Below are 27,461 nucleotides of genomic sequence, written 5' to 3' on the forward strand. Positions count from 1 at the left end.
CGGGCGGGGCCTCCCCGCGCCCCTCGTCGGGCCCGGACGTGAGGCGAAACCGGTAGGGTGGGGGCTGCTGCGGGCGGCAGTGGTTTGTCCCGGGGCGGGGAAGGTGCGGGAACGGGCAAATCTCGAATAACGAATTCAGCAGTGTGTTGATTGGTGGTGGCTTTAGGCGAAAAGCTGCGTTTGGCGGGGGGTAGGGGGGACGCCGGAGGGAGCTGCGAGCACAGGGGCGGACGGGCAGGGCGAGGGGCGGAGAGTCGGTGCCCTGTGCCGGGCGGGGGCCTCTCAGCAGCCGCCTTTTACCGCTTATTTTCTGTTATAGAACTAATAAGTGTACTTACGCAGGAGTAACCGGTAGATAACGCTGCCTTTTGTGCCTCGCTACTCTGCTAGCAAGCAAGCGTGCCTTTTCTGCTGTTGAATCACTGATATTTTTAAAAGAACTCTTTAAATATTGATCATCTGATTCAGTCTCCCTGAGGGAGCCTTATAGCAGTTCTTGACATAAACCAGATGTTTCTTGTTTATTGTGGTAAGTTTTCAACTCCTTTAGTAGTGAAGATATTAATATATATAATATAATAAATATATGTAATATTTAAAAATATAATAGATTTATTAGATATTATGAAATATATATAATAAATATATATAATAGAATAACAACTTACCCAGTTTGATGAGGAATCATTGTACTGATACTATGCTGCGTTTATCTCCAGAGTTCAGGGAAACTGCTTTGTCTTGCCTTATGTCAGTCATTTTGTACTTTCTCTCCTGTTTCCAATTTCCTAAAATAAAAGGTAGTTATTACATTTACCGCTTCGTTTAAGCTCCCTTTGCTGCTTTGACCCATCAGGGTCCTTTTAAAAAATCTGTTTGTGTGCTTAGTGTTTGCAGCTTAGGTCTTGCTTAAATTACTGTATTCTTTTTTTATTTCTTATCAGTGTGATAATAGAGGAACATGGCATCCTCGGATCTGGAAGATTTGTGCTTTCACATCAACATGATAATTTCAACTATTAAAAAGACACTTCAATTAAGAAACATAGGTAAAAGAAATTAAGAGTGGGTTTTGGTTTACGCCGCCTTGCAGACAATGGGAGTGCTCTAATTAGACGAGGAACGTAACATGAAGTGGAAATTAAATAAAACGTAGAGAACAATAACATAAAAAGCGAGTGAGGATGGCAAAATGGGAACATTGCCAGGGAACCAGGTGCCAAGCAGAGAGCATGAGCTAAGTGAAAGTACGCTGCTCTGAGGGACTTGTAGACTGGTGCTTAATGCACCCTATGTTTTATATCCTTGGTGGGGAAAGCTCCAGATGAGAGGAGAAAAAATATCTTGGTGAGTATGTTAAGCCTAATTAACAAAGTGTGCGAAGGCATAGATGGAGGTTTGTACAGGTGTCTTGTCTTAGCATTCCAGGAGCACCTGGCTGCAATGTACACATGCAATGGGCATTAAACTTAATTAAACTGAGGTACTGAAATTGATTTGAATGTTTTATGTTTATCTCTTACCGTTTGCTAGGCACAAATAGACATTACGTAGGATCATAGAAATGTTGGTTGGGAGGTTCATCTGGTCATCTAGGCTAACCTCCCATTTGAAGAGGAACGATAACCCTAAATGGGGGGAGATCGCGAAGCAGAACAGAGCACTCTAGCCAAGCGGTTGTGAAAGCCAGGCTGTGTTTAAAAGCTCTGTCCTCCACCTGCAACCTGCAGCGGTGGTAGGTACAGCTTGGCGCTTTCCAGTCCCGTGCTGGAGAGGGGCCTTTATGCTTGCAGCAGCTGTGAACTCTATTTGCTGCATGGAGTAGGAGATGGACTGTTTGACTAGCAAATATTGCTGCTTCTCCTGGGAAGATGGGGTGGTTGCGGAGCACAGAGTTGGCAGATAATCACTGCTTGTGGTGGGGAGGCAAATGGGGTTTTGGGGTTTGTATTGGGGGTTTTTTGACTTAACGTTCTCTCTTTCACAGGTCAAGAACCATCCCTCAAGTCTATGATGTGTAAAATAGGACATGAGATCGTTCTCTTGCATGACCTCCTCAATAAAATGGAAGTGGAAGTGCAACAGCAAGAAAAACTGAAGAATTTGCTAAAAGTAATCTTTCTTTTCTGTTCACAAAATATTGAAAGATTCAAAGGAATTTTTAATAAGTGCATAGTTGTTTTTGTCTAGATCCCAAGTGATATGTTTGGATGCATGTGCTTATGTGAAACTGGGACTTGGAACAGGCTTACTGGTTGTTTATTAAGCAGCTCTCCTGCATAGTGAACGTTAAAAAAATTATTTTTCAAGGTTTATACATAGAAAGAATGTCTTTATCATAATAGATACTGTGATCCAAAGAGTGGTTCTATTTTTATATCCTTGCAATAGCTATGCAAACTATTCCATTAGAGTATATCCGTTCTTTTAGCATGTGTTTACAGTGCTTTTGTGCATTGAGTCATTTGTGAAAGTGTTGCTTGGGGAATGTAAACGGGTTTCCTGTAGTATCTCTTCATCACCACCACCCAGACCTGCTAGGGTATATTGTTACAAGTTTACTTCTTGCCCACTCAAATTTCTCTGACACTTTGAGGGCAAGGACAGACAAGCTTATGTTTTCTCACTCTTAGCTTTGTTTTTCTGACCTTTGGGAGGAGTGGTGGATACACCAGCAGGCTGTGCTGCCATTCAGCGAGACCTGGACAGGCTGGAAAGCTGGGCAGAGAGGAACCTGATGAGGTTCAACAAGGGCAAGTGCAGGGTCCTGCACCTGGGGAGGAACAACCCCATGCACCAGTACAGGCTTGGGGCGGACCTGCTGGAGAGCAGCTCTGTGGAGAGGGACCTGGGTGTGCTGGTGGATGACAGGTTGACCATGAGCCAGCAGTGTGCCCTGGTTGCCAAGAAAGCCAATGGAATCCTGGGGTGCATCAAGAAGAGTGTGGCCAGCAGGTCGAGGGAGGTTCTCCTCCCCTCTACACTGCCCTAGTGAGGCCTCATCTGGAGTACTCTGTCCAGTTCTGGACTCCCCAGTTCAAGAAAGATGAGGAGCTACTGGAGAGAGTTCAGCGGAGGGCTATGACGATGAGGAGGGGACTGGAGCATCTCTCCTACGAGGAGAGGCTGAGGGAGCTGGGCTTGTTCAGCCTGAAGAAGAGAAGGCTGCGAGGGGACCTAATAAATGCTTATAAATATCTGAAGGGTGGGTGTCAGGAGGACGGGGCCAGACTCTTTTCAGTGGTGCCCAGCGACAGGACAAGGGGTAACGGGCACAAACTGAAGCAGAGGAAGTTCCAGCTGAACATGAGGAAGGACTTCTTCCCTCTGAGGGTGATGGAGCCCTGGAACAGGCTGCCCAGGGAGGTTATGGATTCTCCTTCTCTGGAGATATTCAAGACCCACCTGGACAAGGTCCTGTGCAGCCTGCTCTGGGTGACCCTGCTTTGGCAGGGGGGTTGGACTGGGTGACCCACAGAGGTCCCTTCCAACCCCTACCATTCTGTGATTCTGTGAAATCAGGGGGTAAAGAGGTAAGACGATGGGGAGAGAGCAAAGAACACCTCTGAAGTTAAAAAATTATTTTAGCATTGCCCTAATAGCAAACTAATTTTACTTGCTTGGCATTAAGATTCAGATTTCTGATGAAGTGTAACGTTAATTTCAGCAGCTCCAGAAGTCTGCTGAGAGAGATCAAAATGAAACACAACACCTCTGTGAAAACATTCCTCCGCATCTGGCTAAACCAACTCAGAGCTGGTACGTGGTACACAAGCGTGGAAGTGTGGGGCTGCTTGTAGCAGTGTCCAGCTGCAGCATTGCAGCTCCACTCCTTTTACTGTGTAGTTTGGGAGCCAAGGTTGTTACATGTATGGATTCTGGAGTTTGCTCTTGCCTGATCACTACCAGGCTTGTGCTAGCACCCTAACAAATCCCTCAGGTAAAGCCTATAAAATACCAGGTTGTTCGGATGGAAGCTTCCAGTGGCAGGTGTGACATTATAGTAGAAAGCTAGTTCTTTGATAAATCAGAGCATTCTTTGCTTTAGAATTGCAAACACGCGGATTTGATAGCTGCAGTGCCCAAGGACTGAAGGGTGGGTTGGTGATCCAAATGCTGGGTTGCTAGAACCAAAGTTCAACACTGCCCTTCCAAATATAGTTTAAAAACGAAATTCTCTAACTCGATCATCTTTCTGTGGGGATTTGAATTAGGATTGTGGTATTTCTTAATTCTCCTTTCCCTGTAGTGGCCTGGCATTTATTTTAGCTAGCAATGACATCCGCTTGCCTGTGAGAGGGCTGTACTAAGAACCTGTTCGGAATAGAGTAGCGAGAGAATGAGACACAAGTATGTGAAACATTAGTTACTATTCAAAAGGCTTCTAAGACATCATAACTCTGACTAGGTTTCTCAGAGTGGTCAGCTCTTTCTCTGGCCTGTTGGAATTGCTTTTTGATTTTGAGCGATGTTAGGGTATGCCAGATGGGGGTCTCTTCTAGAGTCTAACATCTGGAGATCCTAGAACGTGTTTTCCAACCTCATAGATTGTCACAAGGCAACGCGTCAGTCTATTTAAATTCAGTGCTTCCGATATATGCCCTGAATCTATTGGCTTTACCTGGTCTTGCTCCTAATTCCAGACAAGCCTCAGGCTGAAAATATTACGAGCGTATTCCAGCAAAGTAAAAGGTTAGGGATGTGGAAACAATGTTACAGAAGAGAATGTACTGTAATTTTAGATTGCGTGTAGCAATATTCTTATCTGTGTAGGTACTGCTTGTATTGAAACTTGGACTAGTCTTAGCTGGTAAAGAGATGACTTGTGCAGAAGCTTTGTTCTAAATACTACCATTCAGACACGAACCCTCCGTTTAGGAAATGGCCTCCTGAAATGTGTCTAGATATGTCCTGTTCTTTTTCAGTTTCTTTTTCGATTTGGATATTGCAGAATTATTTTTGAGCGTGAAAGAAAGGAAGTTCTTCAGAAATTATCACTGACGTTCTGCCTTCCTTTCGTAACTTCATTAATTGAGGAACAATCTTTGGCTTAAGTTTATGGCAGCTCCTGGAAATTGTTTAGATGCAAATGAGGCTTGTTTAGTGATTGTGTCGCCTCTGATGTCAAAGAGATTCTTTGGGATGTTGGTTTCCCTTCCAATCTTTTCCTGCATTTGATCAAGAAGTTGATTGTGATACAAGTTTAGCTGGTCCTTCCCTTTCTAGACAGAACCACGCATGTTACAACTGAGCAAGCTTTTCTAATGATTTTCTACAGATTATGCTTTGTCAGCTTACAACTGCTGTTCTGTCAGTGTCAGTTTGTGGTGTTGGTTTTTCCAGAGGAGTAATACACTGTATGTTAATGCTGTTTGTCGAAGCACCATTTCTCCCTTGTCCCCATGTTGTCACTTCTCAGTGTTCACTGTGTTGTGCAGTGGAGGATCAAGCAAGCACCAGACAGGCTGTAACTGGTCAGAATCCATCGGTATCACTGTCAATGAGTCTTTGGTCTTCTTCCCCAACCCTTCCTACATTGACCTTCTCCGTTTCTGTTCCTGTATGTGCCAAAATGCTTGGGGAGCTGAGTACTAACTGTCTGTTGAGTGAATATCACGAGATAAGTAATGCAGAAAGCAGAGCGAGCACTTAAACATGGGTGAGACAGGCCTTCAAATCTCAGAGAATGAAAACACCCACACAGACAAATTGAACAATTCCTGGCTTTAGCTGTTGTTTTTCTCCTGCGTGCATGGGTTTGTTCTTTACCGGAGGAATCGCACCAAAATAAAAAGCAAATTCAATGTACCTAAGCCCTGTGTGTTCCAGGTGTTCATTGAGAGAGCAGTTTCTCGCTACACTAAAGCCACATTTTGAATATGAGCTACAGGTCTCACTTTTCATGGTCCAGGTGAGCAGAGCGCTGTATGTGTACCATCTCACTGCAGTGACGTGCAGGGAAGGTACTGGGTGGGAACCCAAAGCAGAAGTACCTGCAGGTGGGGAATCATCTAGAAAAGGTTAGAGATTTGTTGTAGTGAGGAGGATGGCAGGAGACTGGAGTGTGCAGGAGGAGGGAAGTTTTAAGATGCAAACTCGCCTTTCTCGGTCCTTGTGTTTATCCTTCTATTCCAAACCCCCGTCCAACACCAACCAAAAGTCCCCACCCTTCCCTTTCCCTCTTCCTCGCTGACATTCCCTGCAACTAGTGCTAGCTAGGGTGCTAGGAGTAGTTTTGTGCAGGACCTCACCTTGTTTTTCAGATGTTTTAGTTTAGCTGTTAGTGTCCAGGGTTTCAGAAGGGCTCTGCATCGTAGCATGGCAGGGAGCAGAGCTTCCCCTGTCGCTGTGTCGCAGACTAGGCTGTTTGGGAGTCCTGCAGGTGGCACTCACTGTCTTCTGTGCTGCAGCCGTCTTCCCTGGGAAATGGGACGCTAGATTTGGGGGTGTCGCATCAAGTGACGCGTCAAATCCCAGCCCTCAGGTCAGCGGGGCATTGCTGTGCCGCTCGCTGGCTGTGGGGCCCCACGTCAAAGAAAGATCTCTTTTGTGGGAAGGTTAGATCAGTTCTTTGTGATGGGTCAGCTCAGTGCTGCTGTAGTTATTCCTGTTGCATGTCACAGCCCCGTAATGTCCTTGTGTTCAGATGATGGTGAATTTGGCCAGATGCATCCTCTTTGTCCTCCTGCCGAGGAGTCGGAGGGCAGCTAGGTGAGTGGCGGGAAAATACCTGTACATTTGAGCCTCTAAGCTGAGGGTTTGGAGGAAGGGTGAATTCATAAAAATAATGCTGTAATAATCACTCAAAGCAGGAAATTTCTCAGCTTTTGGGATCTGGTCTAAAATAAAATATATATTTAAAAAAATCCCAGCATGCTGGATGGTGTTCAGTTTCTTTGCTTCGAAAGATTAATGGATGAGTCAGCCTTCCCAAGACTTGAACTTGTTTCAAAGAGCTGTGAAGTATTTCAAATCTGCTTGTTAGGCTGCAGCTCTGTGCTCTGGTTCATCTGATAAAAAGCGAGGCCTCATGTTCTGTGAAATGTAATGGTACACTGAATTCTTAACTGCTCTGTGCTGCCTTTGGACTGCTTCCAATTCACCTGCTAGCAGCCCCTCTCGCAGAGAAATGAAGAGCTGTAATGAAGTCAGCTCAAGTATGCAATTTGAAATGGAACAGGCTTTCTATATTTGTTTTTTGTTTAGGCAAGATCATGAATTGTATTCATCCAGCCTAACAGATGGGTTGCAACTTAGGTCTGTGAGTAAGTAGACTTGGTAATACAGTATTCTCCTCAGTACTTACCTGCTATTTATACACTTAATATTCATTCAATTTACAGCATCACTGAGCAAACTGTGAAATGTGAAGAGCAAACAAAAGTTGTAGAACCCGAACGTGCAAAGAAACCTACAAAAGAGCTAAGACCTATTAAGGAAGCACCCTTAATAACTGCAGAAGAATTTGAAAGTGTTCCTGCGTAAGTAAGCGTGGCTTTTCTTAGATCCTGCCATGGGTGGCAAACGTAGGTGTGGGGAAGTGAGCTGTTGCAGGACTGAGACTGACAGATATTTTGAAATTTTAAATGTTACACAGGATGAGACATCGTGATGATGGCTCCAAATAGTTTCTATGCAATGCTGGCAAACCTGCAAATGAAATGAATAGAGCTAATTAGGTTCTTTTTTTATGTATGTGTTGGGAAGATCAGAACTAATCAGTTAAAACCCCAACCTCTTATCTCTAAAGTCACTTTAATTGTGTGAACAGAAATGTATAAGCTAATAGGTGGGTTCTCTTCTTGTTTTGAGAACTGACATTTTAAAAAAACAAAAAGAGTCATCATCTCACAAGATGAACGGTATGGTTATACTTAAAGGAAAAATAATGATTAGTGTTGATTTTGTTGCCCTGTCTATTGGTTTCTGAAAACTTCAAGTCTTGAGTTATCAATCTGTTTTGAGACAGGAAAAGAAATCGGACTTGTTAAAAGCAAAAAACACCTCCCACAGAAATATCCCAAATTTCTGGAATAAAGGTGTGGGTTTTTTCCCCTACCATCAGGACATGATTAATAGATATCCTTGTCTGAAGTCTGTCATGTAGGAATAACTTTCTTAAATGACATTTTGGGGACAATGACAAATATTTCTACAAAAACGAGAAAATTCTGTTGATGCCTAAAGCTAAATTGTTATCTAGACTCTAGATGCAGTGTGTTCCCTGACAACACTTGTTTCAATATGAATTTTTGTTTTTTTTAGTCTGCGTTTTACTGGAGGCTTTCAAATCATCTTTCCTATTGCTTTCAAAATTTTCAGGTGAGCAATGTCCATTTTCTTCTACCAAATTGCTCAGTCAAAAAAAAAAAATGAAGGAGCCTGAATGTTGAGCTAATGATAAAGGACTCTTGGTTTCTTCTTAAAAGTGTATGCACCTGGTATTTTTATTCTGCAGGCCATTTCTAGTATTTGTCGTGTTAAAGGGGGGGATAAGGGGAGTCTGATAAGTGGAAATGGAGAGCCCTCCCGTTGAGTCACGAGGTTCAGAGAAGATCCCCTTGCTTTCTAAACTCTCTCTGAGAGGAGAATCTAGGTGCGGCTGGATCAACTCCTAGTCCCAGACTTGGTCAACAGTTTATGTCTAAAGGGTTAAGTGTGTAGCCGCTTCTCAGATTCAACTTGCCTGCCAGAGCCCTTCCAAGGACTTTCACTGAAACAGTTTCGCAAAGTTGAAGCAATAGGTAATTTATTCAAGCGACAGTTATTACAGATTCGGAATTGCCGTTGATAAATGCACTGTCTACAAAAGTTGAGCTCAAAGTAATAATTTAGTGCTTTAGTTAACAATGTGTTCCCGGGGATACGTCTGACAAAGTCAGAGACGCGACTCTTACCAAAAAGGCGTCCCTTCTTGGGGGGGGGGGGGAAGAGAGGTTCAGGCCCATCGACCTGTCCGTCAGGTGAAGTTCTCGCTTGGCTCCTCCTCCCAAAGAGAGTTTTCAAGTGCCAATTTTTATATGTTTGGAAATCTTTTTGCGAGGTGGGACTAAGTCAATTATTGTGTATCGATTGGCTCTTGGCATGGAATGTCATGTCATCAGAAGCGGGGCTCAGCAGTGTGACATGCCTTCGGAGCGGGCATCTTGGTATGTGTATTCGGGGGCCATCTGGGCTTTATCCAAAGCAATCTCTGAAGCAATCTCTGGCTGCGCAGCCTCCGCAGTGCCCCACAGATCACTGAGTTTACAGTGATGGGCTATCCCCCCTTACTTCTGTCTGATAAGATAAGCACCAGTTGATTACTTCCTTGGTTATCACTTCCGCTCTTGGCACCTCGGTCGAGAGACACCTCAGTCCGTTTGTCTTTCGTCTTGCATTTGACAAGTCCAGCAAGGCCATCAGTTACAGTATTTGGTGGATTTACTCCCTCAGGTACTTCTGATTAAAATTTTGGAAAGGTAAAAGCGGGAGCACGGGAATTTTTGGTCTTTATCTCTGCTGAGGCAAGAGAAGTAGACATAGACCATTCCAGCCAAACGTTGTTTTAACCTCCAGTTAAAGCTATGATCTTCCCTGATAGCCCCTTAAAGTGTTTCATTATCCTTGGAAGTGGAAGGTTTTCCACTGCTGTTGGTGGGGACAGAGGCCAGCTGGATCCTATTACGTTAATTGCTGGTTTATAGAAAGGTTGCGTCTTAGGCTATGCTTGTGGGGCTATAGAAATATTTCTGCTGAGATGGGAAAGGCATGTTTGTTCTGTGGAGGAAGATTTACATGAATTTAAATAGATCTATTAATCTGCTGGGGGTTTTTTTTTGTTTTCCCTGTTGCCTGGCAGTGTTGTAATACAAGATTGGGCAAGCCCACTAAGCTTGCTATTTCACATACTATTTAATCAAATCTAAGCAGCAAATGTTTGTGACCCGAATTTTCTCACACCTAACCTAGTCTCCCAGAAGAATGAGCATTAGGTTCATATCCCCGTTCTCCAGGTCAGCGCTGGTTCTGATGTAGGATCTCTTTATACCTGCTGGCCATAGTAACAAGGGATACTACTGATGTTTAATAGTAACAAGGGATACGCGTGGCTGTGCTAGCGCAGGGCTGTGCCTATGCCAAGCCTGTCTGAGGGACCTAATAAAGCATAACAGTGCATATGCATCACATACGTGTCTAAATGCTGTACCAGCTGGGTGTCATGGGTTTTGCATCTGCCAAGAGCCTCATTCTTCTCTCCCTTGCGACTGCAGCTGTGGCAGACTGAAAAATCTGTGTGGTTTTCACCCTCTTTGTGCTGAACATGGAGGAGAATCTATCCCTAACATCGTTAGGGCACTAAAAGGGATGTAGAGTCTTCAGTGACTGCATATTTTTATAACTCTGCAGCAGGTATTTAACAAAGGCACATGCTGTGTTAAGGTGCAGATACGGAGCACCTTGATCAAATAGAATGCTCTTGCACAGCGAGAAACTTGCAAGTTATCTTAGCTGTCAAATCTGTTGCAGAAAGACGCTTTTTGGAGGAAGAAAAAGGAAATTGTGCAGTAGATGTCTCAGTTAACTTTGAATTCAAGGCAAAGGAAAATGCTTGCTGTATCCTGTCTCTGAAATTCTTACCGCTTAAAATATTTTTAGAATCTGCACGTTCGTTATAACTCTAAAGTCTCAGACGATGGTAACTTCGGGGAATATATGTTTCTTTTAGCCTAAGCATTTTTGAGGGAGCAGAGTTGGCCATTAGGACGTTTATCTGTTCTCTAGTGGTATGGATGTGATATATTGATGTTATTTTCTTTGAAGAACATAACACTGTGCTTTGGTTTTCATGCCTATGGAAAAAAACTGTTTTGAAAAGGGCTTCTCTGGATTAAAAAAATAAATTGCATCACTCATGTTTTTTTTAAGTCCTGAATGTTTCTGCTTTTGGTGTAGTGGAGCAGATTTTAAAGTTATTTTAAATCTGAATTAAATGGATTCGCTTGGAACTTCTCAACTTGGTGTTTTTATATAAGTGTATGGACTGAAATAAATGTCAGCATTTATAGGTTTTCTAGCCATGGCTGGATGGAAACATGAGAAGACTGTGGAACAGCTGGAATTTTTTTATGATCCTTAAAGTTGTGCACAGAAGAAAAATTCCAGTTGCTTTTGACAGAATTTAGTTTCAGATTAAGGAACCTACACTGAAATGGCTGTGATGCAGGTGTCTCCGTGCTCACCGAGTGCCCGCGCTCCCGCTCTTGTCGCTGACCGTCAAGTCAGTACAGTCGGTGAAACCAGAAAACAGCTTGCCTGCCTCACTGCTAGTGGTGTTATTTCAGTTGCATAAGTAGGAGATGCCTTAGCATGTACTGCCAGCTCTTACTGAATTTTCTGTAAACCCCAGCACATCTGCTAGCCCCACGTGAGCATCTTGGATGCCCGAGGGCCTCTCAAAGACTGCTCGATTCTGAGGTTTAGGTGACTGAATCCCGCTTCTCTGTTTCTGCGTCAGGATGAGCTGAGGTGTTCTCTTGGCTTTATTAAGTGTATTCACCACATCTCTGTTGACAGCAGGAGCATAGGGACTTAAATATAGGTATTTTATACCTCTGGCCTTAATCTTCATAGCTCTGCACGTTCTCTTGTGACTTTATAAATAGGCTAAGGGATGCAGATAGAGCAATAAATAGCAGTTAATGTACACAGGCAAAGCCCTTCTGTGGTTATAGGCTGTGTTGTTTATGCTGAGTGCAACTGCATTTCAGGGGTGGTAGCACTGCTTTTGTTTGAAAAGATGTCATGGGTGCCAAATAGAACGTTGTTATAAAAGTGGCTGCACCTCCAACTTTGAATCTGGATTGATCAAAAATCTCAATGAAGTTGAAAACCGGCTACAAGTAACTTGGTGGGAATTAGGTCTGAAATTGGAGGAATTGCTTTGGTTTCAGGAGTATTTACACACCCCCTGTAGACCTGTTTCCCTGGCAGGGGCTGGCTGTTATTAAAATGTTCAGCGAGCACTTATTTTTAGTTGGTGGTTGTAGAATGCCTGCCCATGTTCTGGTTTGGAATATCGAATTTGTAATTGATTAGCTACTTGTGCTTTAAATTCTTTGCGTGTTTTTCCAAAGATTGAGTTTTTCCATTCAGGTTAAAATGAGGGAGGAATTTCCTATTCATTGATCTTTTCAGTCTGTGCTGTCCTACAGCTTTTGGCCGCCTGATGTCCTGACCTAAAGAACCCTGTTTGCTCTTAAAATGAATTGTAACACTTTTCTCCCTTCCCCATGTCTGCAAACTGATACTGAACCAAACAGCCAGGTTTGGTTTGTTGTATTGACTGAATGGTGATCACAGGATAATTCAAGTTGCAAGGTTGCCCTGGCTTTTACTGCTGTGTTTTTTGATGGTTTTGTTATGTATTTTGCTTACTGCTTATCATATGAGTTTCAGATTTCATTTTTATATAATGGCTTCTCAGTTTGTAGCCTGTTTCCTTTCCCTTGAATGCATGCCTTTACATTTATAAATACTGAATAGCCTTACTTGCAGATATTCCACTGTTCTAATATTTCCACATCACTTCATTTTTGTCTTCTGTGCTTCCCGTACCTCCAGGCTGTTATCAAGAGATCTTATTATTTTAGTACTAGTTTTATGGAATGCTCTGAAAGTTCAGAAGAGGATGTTGGAAGTGCAGAACTGTGTCTGTATAGCTCAGTAGGCTGCACAATAAAATAGAGAAAACAACACAAAACTGGTGGTACTTAAACCCAGAGGAATGGCTGTAAGATCAAACACAGGTTATTTATGTTTATAATATGAACCAAATTGCACTTAGGAAGAAACATTTAATTTCAGTTTTGACTTGTGTTGTTTTCTGCAGAGTTGCTTGATTTTTCTGTGTTTGTAGTTTAAGTGGCATGCTATAAAAGCAACCTTTATTCCATTTGAAAAGGCTCTGTGCAGCTTAAGCACTGGATATTTTTTACTTCTTAATTTAGCTTTCTAATGTTTCATCTTTCTGGTTTAGGTTTTATCATGGCTTTTTTACCTTTGAGATTATTAAACAGGCAAGGAAATGAATAAAATTAACTACTATGTTTATTCATTAAGACAAAGCAGAAGAAACTGCCTCTGACTAGGAATAACGTGTTCAATTAAGGCTGATGAAAGAGAAAAATAAGCATGGAACCTTGTTTTTGACTTTCTGGTTACTGATTTTTATTTTTAGGTATATGAAAGTACGTTTAACATATGATTAAATTAATGCAGTTGTTCAAGAAATGAACAAGGCTGTGGTGAGCAAGTACAAGATCTTGCATCAGCCTTTGAAATCTATGAATGCAGCAGTCGGAAATCTCTACCACCGGTTCCTGGAAGAAGAAACTAAGGATACAAAAGGTATTTTGTTTTTTCCTTTGTTAGTACCAAACTCATAAGACTTGGATATTGTAGTATAAGTATAAAAATACTGGACGAGATATTGAATCACTAATGACAGCACATGCCTTTCATGTTATAGTGTAACATACAGCATCTTATTCTCAGAAAATAGTCTGTCTAGCCACTCTGATAGTTGGTGGAATGGCCTAACCTGTGGAAGTATTTAAAACCGTCAGTCCTGAAAAAAATTAGAAAACCTGCTATGGCTTATTCTCATATGGGGAACCGGAAAAAATAATAATCTGTAGACTGAGCCGGGCTTTCCCTTCCTTCCCAGCACAGGGTGCCATAGCCTAAATCAGATTTGGTCCTGAAGAATTCCTGTCCGCTTCGGGGGGCAAACAACGCTTGAACAGCCTGGAGCAATGAAAGTTCTGGCTCTCCCTTGATGGTAAGGAGAGGAGAACAGAAATGAGATTCATATCCGGATCGGATGCTTGGCCATAAGGAATATAAATGTCGTATTACTCTACAGAATGGGGTAGTCAGTGTAAAATCCAATCAGCTCTTCTGGAGAAAGTCCTATAGTTTAGCAACAAGGGTTATTGTTGTGACTGGAGAGTTTTCCCATAACTGATTTGGTTACTTTTTATATGTTTTCGCTGAAAACATGTCACTTTCTTGGTGTGTTGTAGCAAAAACATTGAGTGTGCAAGGGTTTCATTTGGAATCACTACAAGTTCTGGAAACTCCTAGTTTGATAACCAAGCTGCATAAACTGCGTTTTCAGGTTTTTAAGCTCGAATGGACATGAACTATTAAAAATGTGTTCTGAAGTTGGAAAACCTGGTTAATCAGTCATGCTGCAGTGGCGTTGTGGAAGAGACAGGGCTGTCTGATAACCTTAAGAAGTTTTCTCCTCCTAAAAGCATAGAGGGAGTGAAAATGCACCAAAATGTCTGTGTCTCAATTTAAAAGCAAGCTGTACTTACAGGTTAGTTTTTTCAAAGATATGTGGCACAGTAAATCTCTAATATTAAAATCTCCTTTTTAACATTCCTTTCCTTTTGAGAACAAGTATGTAATTATTCCTGGAGGGCTGTACTGCACATATCAAGCTTGGCGATGTCCTTAGGATGCCCTCATGTTTCCAAGTTCAGACATAAAGCACGGAGCAAACTCTTCTGTCTCACAGAACGTGCTTTTTCTGACAACACCTTGGTGCCTGCCTCTTGATTTCTGCCCTGGACAAAATGCAAGAACATTCTGCCCTAAGCATTCGCTGGGTACTCAGGAGTCACTTTATGCAAATGACAAACTACAACTCTTCCTTCCTTTGGATTTGTCACTGATCAAGACTCTCTCAGTATTTATGATAGGGTGATAATATCACTAACTTCTAGATTCTAAATGCAGCTCTTGTGTAGGGAAGGAATTCTGATATGATGGACGTGCCTGGCACTTTTTTATTTTGAGACCTATAGGATAAACTTGTCGTATGAAAGTCTGCGTTGTAAAGGACTTTGATAAAAGCACGCTAAAGGCACGCAGCCAGACTACTTCACGTGACTGGCTTCTGATTGGGGCTCAGATAGTTTGGGTTTCTTCTAGACAAGCTCTGCTTCGGCTTATACTGATATGGGATTTCTTAAAATTCTTGCTTCATCATTTTTAACTTAGAGTAGCTTTTTTGGTTTAACTGTTGCTGTCCTCAGGACGATGGTAAGTAGTTTGAGCCCATGGCTGTAGAGAAGAGGCTAAACACTAGAAGGGCCCTTCTAGGCCTGGAATGCTGCTCAGTCTGTACGGTGATCCACAGCAGCCTTGGCATTCTAGCAAGTTGAGAAAGCTACAACTACTCCAAGAGAATTTTCTGCCAGAAAGTATTTTTTTTTAAAGTCTGAAAATTTAAGGCTTTTAATTCCTTCAAGGTATCTGAGAGACAGTCTTTATTTTCTTGTTTATGTTGGAAAGTTCAGTTAGGAAACTAGGACACTTAGCATCTGAGAGTCTGTGTGTGGTAGGTTTTGTTTTGTTTTTGTTTGTTGTGACTAATGGTCTAGAGAAAAGGTCTGGCAGGCTGTCAGGTGGTTCTTATCTGGCCAGCACAAAATGATTAAATGTCTTTATCCATTGCATTTTTCAGGATGAGGTTCTGCATTCATTGATTTGTTTGCTTAAATTTCTGCTGTGTGTGTCTCTCTACTTAGGATTCCCACAGTTTCTCAGACTGGGCTGACTGCCAGCTGACCTCTTCCTCTGATTTCCAGACTCAGAAAAGATGCTGTCTGGTTTATCAGGGTAATTTCCCAGCCAGTAAGGTGATTCTGTTAGTTTAGCTAGTTATTTTGTGCAGGAACCTACTGTTTCCAACCAAACCACCGCCCTTTAGTCAGCTCTGGTTTCTTCATAGACAAGATCCTGCTGTGGTGAATGTTGCTGCCCTGAATTCTGGGCGAATATAAGAAATCATATTCTGCACGGATTGGGTCCATTCTGATGCTCCCCTGGATATAACAGACTGTAAAACTGGTCTGCGGATTATCCCTGGGTTCCTAACGCAATTGAGGTGTATTACCCTATCGGTGGAAATTGCAAATGGTCTCTAGCCAACTGTAGTTGTATTTTAAGCAGTTCTGTGGGTTTTTTTTCTTTTCCTAGTAAACAAACTTTGCACTTCTCATCTGTATGTGAATGTGGCAATGATGCGAGCTCTGTTGAGATTCCAGTATGGTCCCTCTTTGGGGGAAGACCTCCATCTTTTGACAGTTGTTGTCTAGTGGAAGATTCTACTTCGTTAGGCACCTGTGTCACCAACTCTCAAAATGGCCCGGTCTGTGAGAAAACATGGCCTGTCATTCTTCAGCTCTGAGCAGTATTTTGGGGAACGCTACACTTACAAACGGCACTCTGGGACCTCAGTTCTAATGGCTATCACGTCCTTGGCATGTGTGTCCTGTTAGATCACTCATAAGATGAAATTTAAAGGTGACAAGTTTACATAAAAACACAGATTTGCCTGTGTAAAGCTACATTGTACTCGTTGAATAAACAAATAAAAGCTTTCCTGGCAGCCTTGGCTTTCCAGCTAGCATCAGCTACGTTCTCCTCAGTTAAACTGGAAGGATTCTCCAATAACTTAATAGAAAGAAGGGCTGCTCCATCTTATTTAAGATGATGCTGCCTCTGCCTTACTTTAAGGGTAAAAGGAGGAGGGGGAATGCTATTGTCTTTTTCCAAGCTAGAAGACCCCTAGCCTTGCAACTTTTTTCTCATAAGACTTGGAAGCATGATACTACAGAAGAATATATTTTTCCTTCTGCTTAGTCTCCTTAAAGATAATTGGACTTTTCTTTCTTATACCTTAATGAGCATGTTCCTGGCTTCAGATTGCTTTTCATCCTGTCCTGGGTCTGGCCAGGACAGGGTTAATTTTCACCGGATTCCAGGAAGGGGCACAGCCGGGCGGGTTGACCCCACCTGGCCAAACAGAGCAGGGTATTCCATACCATGTGCCGTCATGCTGGGTTCCGGTGGGGGGGAGCGGAGCGGGGGGAACTCACTCGCGGCTCAGGAGCACGTGCGCGCTGGTCCGGTTTGGGAGAGCGGCTCTGTGGGTTGTGCGGTTTGTGTTGTGTTGTCTCCTTCTCTGTATCGTTGTTGTTCCTGTTCCCTTTGCTTGCTGTTCTGTTAAACTGCCCTTATCCTGACCCACTGGTTTCTGCCTCTTTCTTTCCATTCTCCTCCGCACCCCGGCGGGGGGAGGGGCGGCCGCGTGGCGCTTTTGTTGCTGGCCGCAGCCAAACTATAACACAGCCTTAAGGTTTTGTGAAGATGCATACTTAAAACCTTATGCCATGTTACAGGAAGTATCCAAGGTACAGTCATTTTATTAGATTTATAATTATTTCCTATCTGCACAGTGCATAAAGACTAAATATGAAATCACAGCTAGCGAATGTAGCTATGGAGTGCTTAGAATAACTCCTTGCTTCCTTCCTCGCATCTACTATCAGCTTGTGGGGACTTCCTCTTGGGTTCTGTTACAGGCATTATAAATGCTTTAACTCCAGTCAAGGCCTTGGTTTCTTATAAGCACTTGATAAGGAGAGTTTCCTTTTAGAAGTGTTATAAAGGCTAAGAGCCAGTTATATTTATTAAAGCCAGATATATTTAAGCAAGCAAATAAGCAGGCAAAAACAGCGCTGGGTGGCCGGGGGAGTCTCCTGCTCTACCAACGGCGCGCACCGCCCAGTCCCCTTCCCCGGTTTATATATGGTCTGCTAATACATATTCATACAGAAAGTTCTGGACTTTGCCATAGGTTCTCCTTGTTCCTAATGCATTTTCATAGGGAAGGTTCCAGACGGTCTACATAGCCCATCCTGGTATCTTTCCACGGCTGCGCGTACTTGTTGCTAGGGGTCGTCCTGCTCCCTCCGGCGGTCACTAGGACAAAGGTCGCAGTCCCCCTCCGTGCCGCGGACCAGCCTCCACCCCCCCCCCCCCCCCCCCCGGCCATGCCAGCCCAGCACGAAGCAGGGAAGCTGCGGCACCCCGCTGAGCAAACAAGTCCCAAAACTTCCCTGCCCCAAGGTTCTATGATTTAACGACGTTTATGGAAGTGGTTTTTGCAATCGTTGCACAACAGTAATAAAGCTAACACCAAAGGAAAGGGAGGGGGCTCTTCCTCTTTCTCCATCTGCCGGTTTGAGAACAAATTTTATATGTATACATTTATTACAATTCCCCCCTTCTAATTTTTACCATTTTGTTCCTCAAACCGAGCGACAGTCTCTCGGGCTAAAGAGAGAATTAGGGCCTCTCCCTTACTGGTTTCATTGTCTTTTAGGTATTCGTATTGCCTTTTTAACAGCATTAAATGGGCCGCCTCTAATCTACTCTTTACTAATCCGATCACTCTATTTAAAATGCAAGGCCCAAAGGTTAGAGTGAGCATCAACAATATTAAAGGTCCGGCAACGGTTTACAACAGTGTAGTTAACCAGGGGGAATGATTAAACCACGATTCATACCATCCTTGTTGAGCCTCCCTTTCCTTTTTGCGTTTTTCCAGACCTTCCCGTAGTTTAGCCATAGTGTCTCGTACTACTCCTGTGTGATCAGCATAGCCCTTCCCCTTCTTTATGAAAATCATTCTTCCCTTATCGGTTCCAGGTTCCCAATACTTTATTCCCCCCGTTCTTCCGATTATCCACCCTCTATCCGTGGATTGGGTAACATTTAAAAAGAGGTTTTACAGTTTCCACGTCCTTCCCACCCCCACAGTGGGATGCACCCATATGGGCCCCACTGGATCTTTGGGTATTTATCTATACCGTCCCCCGGTATCCAACTAGGGGCTATGGTCTCACAACCCCAATAACTACAGTATTCCCAGCATCGGGGCCTCGGGACCAGCTGACAGAGTGGAACTAAAGCTTGGTCCCCCTGATGTTATCTGGGTTGCGATCCAGAGTATTAATACCCATTTTAGGAGAATTGGTGGGTTGATGGTAACCATTTCAGAGTGGGGGTAGCTATTCTCTGGTAGTTTAGTTTGGGAGGTTTGGGTTCGAGTGTATTGTGCCATTCTGGACCTAGATTTAGAGGGCTTTCTCGCAATTGTATTGAAGGTTTTAGTTCCCCACGATTTCCTTATGTCTCTGCCTCCTTTGCCTACTCCTTTGCTTGGAGCAGCAAGGTGTTCCATCTTCTCGGCAGCAGTCGTAGTCTTCAGGGGTTCTCCCTTCTCTCCTTTTGCGAGTTTTATATGCCTCCCCATTTTTATTCTCTATTTCCGGGGCTAAACACGCCAGGTGTTTTAATTGTTTTTGGCATGCCACTCTAATTATTTCTGGATTGGCTTCCCTATACTCATTAAAGTGCACACAACCAGGCTCTGGATATACGCCTTTTGTGTATACTTCCCACCACTCTTTAGACTTCCAGACAATTTGTCCGCTTTTTTTTTTGCTACATATTTAAGGATTAGTTCTGTTAATTTTCTTTCAGCCAATTAACACTCCTCACAAATATCTGGGGTAAAATCTCCCTCTTTACAATGAACCCACCAATTGTCCTTACACACTTTACATTTAAAACAAACAAAAAGGTAACATATACAGCCAGAAATTGGGCAGAATGCAGTCCCATTCATTAAGTCCTTCGCATGATGACTTTGCTCATCAGTCCTCCTCCGGAAGGTGACCTTCAGGTTGTCAGGGTTCCCTATTGCCTCCCAACAAGATTCTTGAACAGGTTCTTTTATTCTGGTAGAGTGAGTCCAACCTCGTTCGGCCGTTCGAACCGCAGTATCTGTGGTAAGTAACACAAGAAAGGGTCCCTCCCAACGAGGGATCAGGGAGGATTCTTTCCATGTTTTAATCAACACTTTGTCTCAGGGCTTGACCCTGTGTTTTGCTATATCTAGGGGTGGTCTTTGTACTACCAATCCTTTCTTTACTAGTTCTCGCCTCCGCTTCATCAATTCTATAATATATTCTTGTAACACCCTTTCTTCAACTTTGGGGTGTTCGGCTGGTATTTCTAGGTCATAGGGCATCCCATACAACATTTCAAAAGGGGAGATTCCTGTATCTGTCCAGGGTTGTGTTCTCAGATTTAATAAGGCCATCGGAAGGCATCTTACCCAGTTCATCTTAGTTTCAATCATCAGTTTAGTCAATTGTTTCTTAATTTCCCCATTCATTCTTTCTACTTTTCCCGAACTTTGTGGGTGCCACGGGGTATGATATTCCCATCGCATTCCCAGAGGATCCAAAGCTTCCCTAATAATCTTAGAGGTGAAGTGTGGTCCTCTGTATCAAGGTATAGAAATATAGCTGTAATAGATTCAGACAATGTTTTCTAATAATGTTTTTACAACCGTCCGTGCTGTGGCTCGAGCCACCGGGAAGGCTTCTACAAAGTGAGTGAGATGATCTACTAAAACTAAAAGATATTTATATTTCCCCACCTTTGGAAGCTCCGTAAAATCGACCTGTATCTTTTCAAATGGCCTCTTTGCAAGTTCCCTCCCCCCTGGTACTTTTTCCCTGAGTTGCTGTTTATTGACCTTCTGGCATGTCAGGCACTCTCCCACCATCTTTTTGGCGATTTCATAAATTCCAATACACATATACTTAGTTCCAAAGTGGTCTACAAGTGCCTGTACTCCCCAGTGGGTCTGTCTGTGGAACTCTTTCATTATCCTCCAGGCCGTACCCTTAGGGATAACTTCCCTCCCATTGGGGAGCATCCACTTCCCTTCTCTCTCAGCTATCCCCATCTGTTGTAATTTTTCTATTTCTTGGGCAGTAAAGCTCTTGCTGTCTCCCGTTGTTTCCCTGGGTTTCTCTGTTTCGTTTACTATTAACAATGCAGCCCGTTTTGCTTCCTCATCAGCCAAACTATTTCCCCTTATCTGAATAGAGGCACCTTTCTGATGACCCTTCACATGTACGACTGCAACCTGCCTAGGTCCCCTCAAGGCCTCCAAAGTTTGCCTTATTAAGGTTTCATGTACCAGATTCTTTCCTTGTGCATTTATTAGTCCCCGTTCTTCCCAGATCTTCCCAAAAGTATGGACCACTCCATACACGTATCTGGAATCAGTGAATATAGATCCCACCTTTCCCTTTAGCAGCTGTGACGCCCTTAGGATCGCAAATAACTCGCATGCCTGGGCTGACCAGGTTGTATCCAAAAGGCCAAATTCTTTCACCTCTGAAGTGTTCCCATTTATTATGGCATATCCTGATTTTCGTTTCCCGTTTACTACTCTCGATGATCCATCTACAAATAATTTCTCTCCGCTGGGCAATTCCTCTTCCTCTAAATCTTCCCTTATTTTGGTCTGGGATTCTATAAATCGGACACAGTCGTGCGTCAGTTCTTCACTTGGTTCCCCATATAAAAATTGGGCTGGATTTTGTAGACTAGTTGTTTCAATTTCTAGTTTGGGAGAGTGTATTAATATACCCTCATACTTTAATAGTCTAGCATCAGTAATCCACTTTTCTGCTTTTTGCTGTAATACCCCCCTTATATTATGAGGTGTATATACCTTTAATTCCCCCCCTAGGGTAACTTTCCCAGCTTCCTCAACTAGAAGGGCTGTAGCCACTATAGCCTGTAAGCAGGTGGGCCAGCCTCTACTAACAGGGTCCAACAACTTTGAAAAATAACCTATAGGTTTTTTCCTATCTGCCCATTTTTGGGTTAGAACCACATATGCCGTTCCCTCTTCTGTATTTACAAATAGATAAAAAGGTTTCTTGGTATCAGGTAAACTTAGCACCGGGGCGTTCACTAAATCTGCTTTTAAATCTTCAAAACACTTCTCATCTGTTTGGCTCCATTTTATTAATCCTTCTCTAACTAATTTTTGATATAGGAATTTTACCTTTTTGCTATAGCTTTCAATCCATTGTCTACAATAACCGAGCAACCCCAGCAATTGCCTTACTTGTCTTTTACTCTTAGGTGCCTGAAGTGACAAGATGCCTTTTACTCGCTCGGGATCTAGTTTCTTAGTCCCCTTACTTAGCCAGTGTCCCAGGTATTTCACCTCCTCTTCAGTGAACTGTAATTTGGACTTAGATACTTTTAGTCCCTTTAGACTTAAATTCAGTAGTTTTATACTTTCCTCCCTTACAGCTTCTTGGTTCTCCCCCGCTAATAATAGGTCGTCTACATACTGCACCAGCGTTACCTCTGGGTTCAGTTCATAGGTACTTAATACCTGCTCCAGGGCCTGCCCAAACAAGTTTGGCGACTCTGTCAATCCTTGCGGGAGCACAGTCCACCTTAACTGCTGCTTCCAATGGGTCTTGAGATCCTCCCATTCAAAAGCAAAGTAGTTCCTGCACTCCTCCTTCAGAGGGCAAGCCCAAAAAGCGTCTTTTAAATCTATAACACTGTACCACTTCAGTTCTGGAGAGAGCTGGCTCAACAAAGTATACGGATTGGCTACCACTGGGAATCTGGTGAGTGTTCTCTTATTTACTTCTCTTAAATCCTGCACTAGACGATAGGAGCCATCCGGCTTCTTAATGGGTAGTATAGGGGTGTTGTGGGGTGACATGCAAGGTTCCAATAGTCCTTGCTTTAATAGTCTTTCAGTTACTGGTTGTAACCCCTTTTTACCCTCCTGGGACATTGGATACAGTTTTACCCTTATGGGGATCTCGGGGTTCATGATAGTAATTTCAAAAGGAATAATATTTAGTTTCTCGACTGACTCAGGGGTGTACCACACTTCAGGATTGATTCTTGCCTCGTCTTCCGCAGTGAGAGTGCACAACTTAACTGCTGTTTCCTTATCTTTTACTTCTAAGTTAATTCCTAGCTCAATCATTAGGTCTCTTCCTAACAGATTATAATCTGCTTCAGGTACTAATAAAAAGGATCCTATGCTGAATCGGGAAGGGGTTTCTATTTCTACCTTTTTTATTATTGGGACATCAAAGGGTTCCCCTTTTACTCCTATTACTTGCAATTTCTCCAGGGAAGGAGAACATCCCCGGGGCACTATTTGGACTGTAGATCTTTCGGCCCCGGAGTCCACAAGGAACTCCACTTCTTGGCGCTGGGGACCCAATTTCAACTTTATCAAGGGCTCTGTTTTCCTAGAGCCCCTGACCCCCCTAATCTTCCTTAAACATTTGATCATCTCGTATGCGTTTTCTGTAACTCCTTTTCATGTGCCCTTTTCTCTGACAATAAAAACACTCAACCTGTCTCATGTCCCTCAAATCACCTTGGCCCCCTGGGGGTTTTTCCCTAGGCCTTGAAACACCCGCTCCCCCTGTATGGGTTGGAGCCACCAAAATCCTTGCCTGTTTCTTTTGAGTCTCCTCCTCCCTTCGCACATACACCTTCTGAGCTTCCCTCAATAATTCATCTAATCCCTTCTCCTGCCAATCCTCTAACTTTTCTAATTTTCTCCTAATATCTACCCATGATTTTGCCACAAACTGAGTTTTCAACAGCGCCTGTCCCACAGGAGTGGCAGGGTCTAACCCCGAATAGAGCTGCAAATTCTTCCGCAGCCTTTCTAGCCACTCAGTGGGGGTCTCGTCCTTCTTTTGGTATTCACTAAAAGCCTTATTGATGTTCTGTCCTCTGGGAACAGATTCCCTAATTCCCTGAACAATAATAGTGCGTAAATCTGCCATGTGTGTTCTATGTTCAGCATTTTGGTTATCCCAATTTGGCCGTTGTAATGGCCAGTTGATATCTCCACCGGGACCCTGTTGGTGTTGCTGATCCCAAACTATCATGCCTGCTCTCAGAATCATTTCCCTCTCTTCCATTGTGAACAATATGCCCAAGATTGCCTGCAATTCTTCCCAGGTATACACATTAGGACCCAGAAACTGATCCAGCCTCTCAGACACTCCCAGGGGGTCTTCCAAAAGATTTCCCATTTCTTTTTTAAACTCTCTCACGTCTCCCGAACTCAGGGGAACTGATACAAACTCCATCCCTGGCTGCGGACCTTCCATTGCTATCTCCCTTAAGGGATATAACTGCTCCATTCTCCTAGTGTGACTCCTTGTCACCCTTTTGTTTTCTCTGGGTGAATTAGGAGGGGTCGAACTGGAGTCCTGAATGATTGGGGAAGGAGGAGGAGAGGGACAAAGGGGGAGGAGTGGGATCTGGGGATGGTGCGGGAGGAATATAAGGAGGGGGAGAAAGAGGGAGCTCTTCGGGACTTTTAGTCTTTTTCTTAGAATTCTCTTCTCTCAAAGTAAAAACATGAATCCTAGTGTCTGATCTAATCCACAAACTAGCATATTCGCTCTCCTCTAGGCTAAAAGGTTCTTTGGAATTCACATATATGTCCAGAGCTTGACCAATCCAATCTTCAAAGGAACTGAAAACGGGCCAATATAGGTGGTCCCTTCTTATTTGTTTCCCACCCCATACCTGCATACAATAATATACCATCTTTTCTTCACTCCCTCCTTGCCTAGACAGCCAATCCCCCCAATGGGCAATCATTAACCCTAAGGGACTGTCTGGAGGTATACCGGGGAGCCCTATCCTTGGACCACCCATGGGATCAGAAGGCTTGCTTTTCTTCTGTCCCATCTTCCAAGGTACCTTTCAATTGCACCTCAGGAAACCCACCCCGACCAAACAGAAACCTTGAATCTATTCACACGTCCGGGAGTCTTCCTTCGGGTCTTCATGCACAACAATTACGGGGTACTGCAGTTTCTTTTTGCCTGCTTCCTTAATTTAGGGTTCGGAGGTACAGGTGTTGGAAGAGGGAATCGTCCACCCAGGGGCCATCCGAAGATGGGATGGGGCGCCTCCCCAGAGTTTGGATTCCCGAACCAAGTTAACCTGTATCCGAGTCACGGCACCAAATTGTTTTAAAGGCTAAGAGCCAATTATATTTATTAAAGCCAAATTTATTTAAGCAAGCAAATAAGCAGGCAAAAACAGCTCTGGGCAGCCGGGGGAGTCTCCTGCTCTACTAACGGCACGCACCGCCCAGTCCCCTTCCCCGGTTTATATATGGTCTGCTAATACATATTCATACAGAAAGTTCTGGACTTTGCCATAGGTTCTCCTTGTTCCTAATGCATTTTCATAGGGAAGGTTCCAGACGGTCTACATAGCCCATCCTGGTATCTTTCCACGGCTGCGCGTACTTGTTGCTAGGGGTCGTCCTGCTCCCTCCGGCGGTCGCTAGGACAAAGGTCGCAGTCCCCCTCCGCGCCGCAGACCAGCCTCCACACCCCCCCCCCCCCCCCCCCCCCCCCGGCCATGCCAGCCCAGCACGAAGCAGGGAAGCTGCGGCACCTCGCTGAGCAAACAAGTCCCAAAACTTCCCTGCCCCAAGGTTCTATGATTTAACGACGTTTATGGAAGTGGTTTTTGCAATCGTTGCACAACAGTAATAAAGCTAACACCAAAGGAAAGGGAGGGGGCTCTTCCTCTTTCTCCATCTGCCGGTTTGAGAACAAATTTTATATGTATACATTTATTACAGAAGTAGTTAATCAACTGCAATAAGGGGTGGGCTGCCAGCTCTGGTGCAGGACTTCCCCATGCCGTTTTCTTAGGGACACGGGGAGGATGCTTTTCCAAGTGGTTAGTCATCTTCTTGCAGTTTCTTAATTAAAGAATTTTTTTTTTTTCCAAATCTGATGGCAGCCAAGTGAATGGTGGGCTGGATAGCTCCTGGTGTGTGCAGGGCTACTTGCTTTTATTTCTGGAGGGCCAATTCCACAACTCAAGTGCCTGCTGAGAGAATGTCACCAGGCCACAGCTTATTTTGGACGTCACAAAGCAATTATTAGGGATTCAAATTGCACTGCTATTCAACTATGTTCTGTGATGGAAACGCTGAAGCGCGATGCCTTTCTTTGTGAAGCTGTGGTGTGATCTTTAAGCAGATGCTGAGCATCTCTTTGGTTTTGCTCGGGTGAGTGCTTTGGGTGTCACTAACAGCAGAACGCCCATAAGCCAGGCCTCAAACAGAAGTTTACTGTTAGGCATCAAGGCACTTCAAGCCATGCTGTCAGTTGACTTTCTGCTATCCCCATCTTCTGGCACATCTGTGGAACGTCTGGTGTCTAGCCCTGAGTGGTGTTTGGGACTACTGCAGATTTTATACCCGGACAGAGGAGTGTGGATTGTTTGTGAGATGTTAGCAGACACAGCTAGCAGCAGACGGAGCTCGCTGCAGGGGGCCTGTGGGCGATGCAGGCAAGTTGAACTTAATGGGAAGGTTGTCAGTTCTCCTTTCTGGTGACAAATTTAGAAAATAGAACAAAGTTCCTGAGTCAGTGTGAGGCCCTCCTACTGCTGATCGTATTTTTTCATCGGTGTGGGGAACTGCTAAGAAGAGGTTGTATTGTCACTTGTGAAATGTTAAGCGTATCCTACAACACAGAAATTTCTATAGCAAAGTTGTTATTTGTTTTCCAGGTGAATTTTTTATTGTGGAGGCTGACATCAAAGAGTTCACCTAACTGAAAGTGGATCAGCGCTTCCATAGCATCCTCAATATCCTGCGCCACTGCCAGAGAGTGAGAGAAGTTCGTGGCTCAAGACTTGTCAGATATGTCATCTGCTAATGAGCTCTCTGGATTCTGCTTACCCAAGATACAGAGGGCAGAAGTATTTTGAGACGCAGAGAGGTTTTACGTGTGGGCGTTCCTATCCAGCTCTCTTGTTTTCTAAAAGGCAGTAGTGGGGAGCAAGAAGTGTGTTTTCAGACCTCTATCCTAAACTAGGAGTGGCAATATCGAACGGCCTTGAAGTATTCGAGTTTTGTTTTGAAAGCTTCAAAGGAACTACTGTCTTCTGGTAAATTACAAATGCGAAGCAGATAGGCAGTTGGCGCACCTGTGGTCACAGGCGGTTTTAACCACATTTTCAGGTCAGCACTTGAAAGTTAAATTCTCTGCATGTTAATAAAGTTCCTTTTATGTTTATGAGTTGGAGGTTGTGTTTAAGACTCTGTAGCTACTCAAAGGAAGCATTTGATTCTTTTTTTTTTTTTTTTTTTAAACCCCTCAAACCAATTTCCAGATTTCCTTTGCTTAATCTTTTTCTTCTCCTAATTGTATGTTTTGGAGTTTCCTGCATTGCTTGAACGGGAAGATCTGAGGTGGTTTAAACACTTTCAGATTGCTGATCAGTAGTTCTGTTAGCCATGTGATTTTCATACTTTATCATGCAGCCAGATTTTTCCACTAGACCAACCCATTAGACTGAAAGAGTAGAGCAGCAGGGGTTTTTTTTTGTGTGAAAACATTGACTTTCACTTTGAAAATGCTGGTTAAATTCATCATGGTTTTTATTATAGAAGATTGCTTTCAAATGTCTCATTAGTGTAGTAAGTATCTTAATAATTCTACTCTGGAAAATATCAACTCTGCAAGTAATCAAAACCGTTTTGATAAGAGGAGTTATGGTGGTTTTCTTCCGCGAGCCTTTACCTGCTGTTATCCTAACGCCTAATCTAAAATACCTCCTCTTGTACCTTGTCAATGTTAAGGTGACAGTTTAATGAGCAAAAGACCCTGAATGAACTTTGAACTGTCTCAATAAAGAGATCCTGA

The 27,461-nt window shown here is 43.5% G+C and overlaps 1 protein-coding gene across 1 annotated transcript; it reads left to right on the top strand.

Annotated features, from left to right (window-relative positions):
• On the top strand, positions 1-27,461 carry LOC104335574 (SKA complex subunit 1). The gene is given in 8 exon segments (XM_075446501.1): positions 1-52; positions 945-1,049; positions 1,988-2,112; positions 3,668-3,759; positions 7,344-7,481; positions 8,266-8,322; positions 13,220-13,389; positions 26,323-27,461. Coding segments are annotated over 7 exon segments (819 nt in total). The 5' UTR covers positions 1-52; positions 945-961; the 3' UTR covers positions 26,472-27,461.

The sequence above is a fragment of the Opisthocomus hoazin genome, chromosome W (genome assembly GCF_030867145.1).
Source record: "Opisthocomus hoazin isolate bOpiHoa1 chromosome W, bOpiHoa1.hap1, whole genome shotgun sequence".
Taxonomy (NCBI): domain Eukaryota; kingdom Metazoa; phylum Chordata; class Aves; order Opisthocomiformes; family Opisthocomidae; genus Opisthocomus; species Opisthocomus hoazin.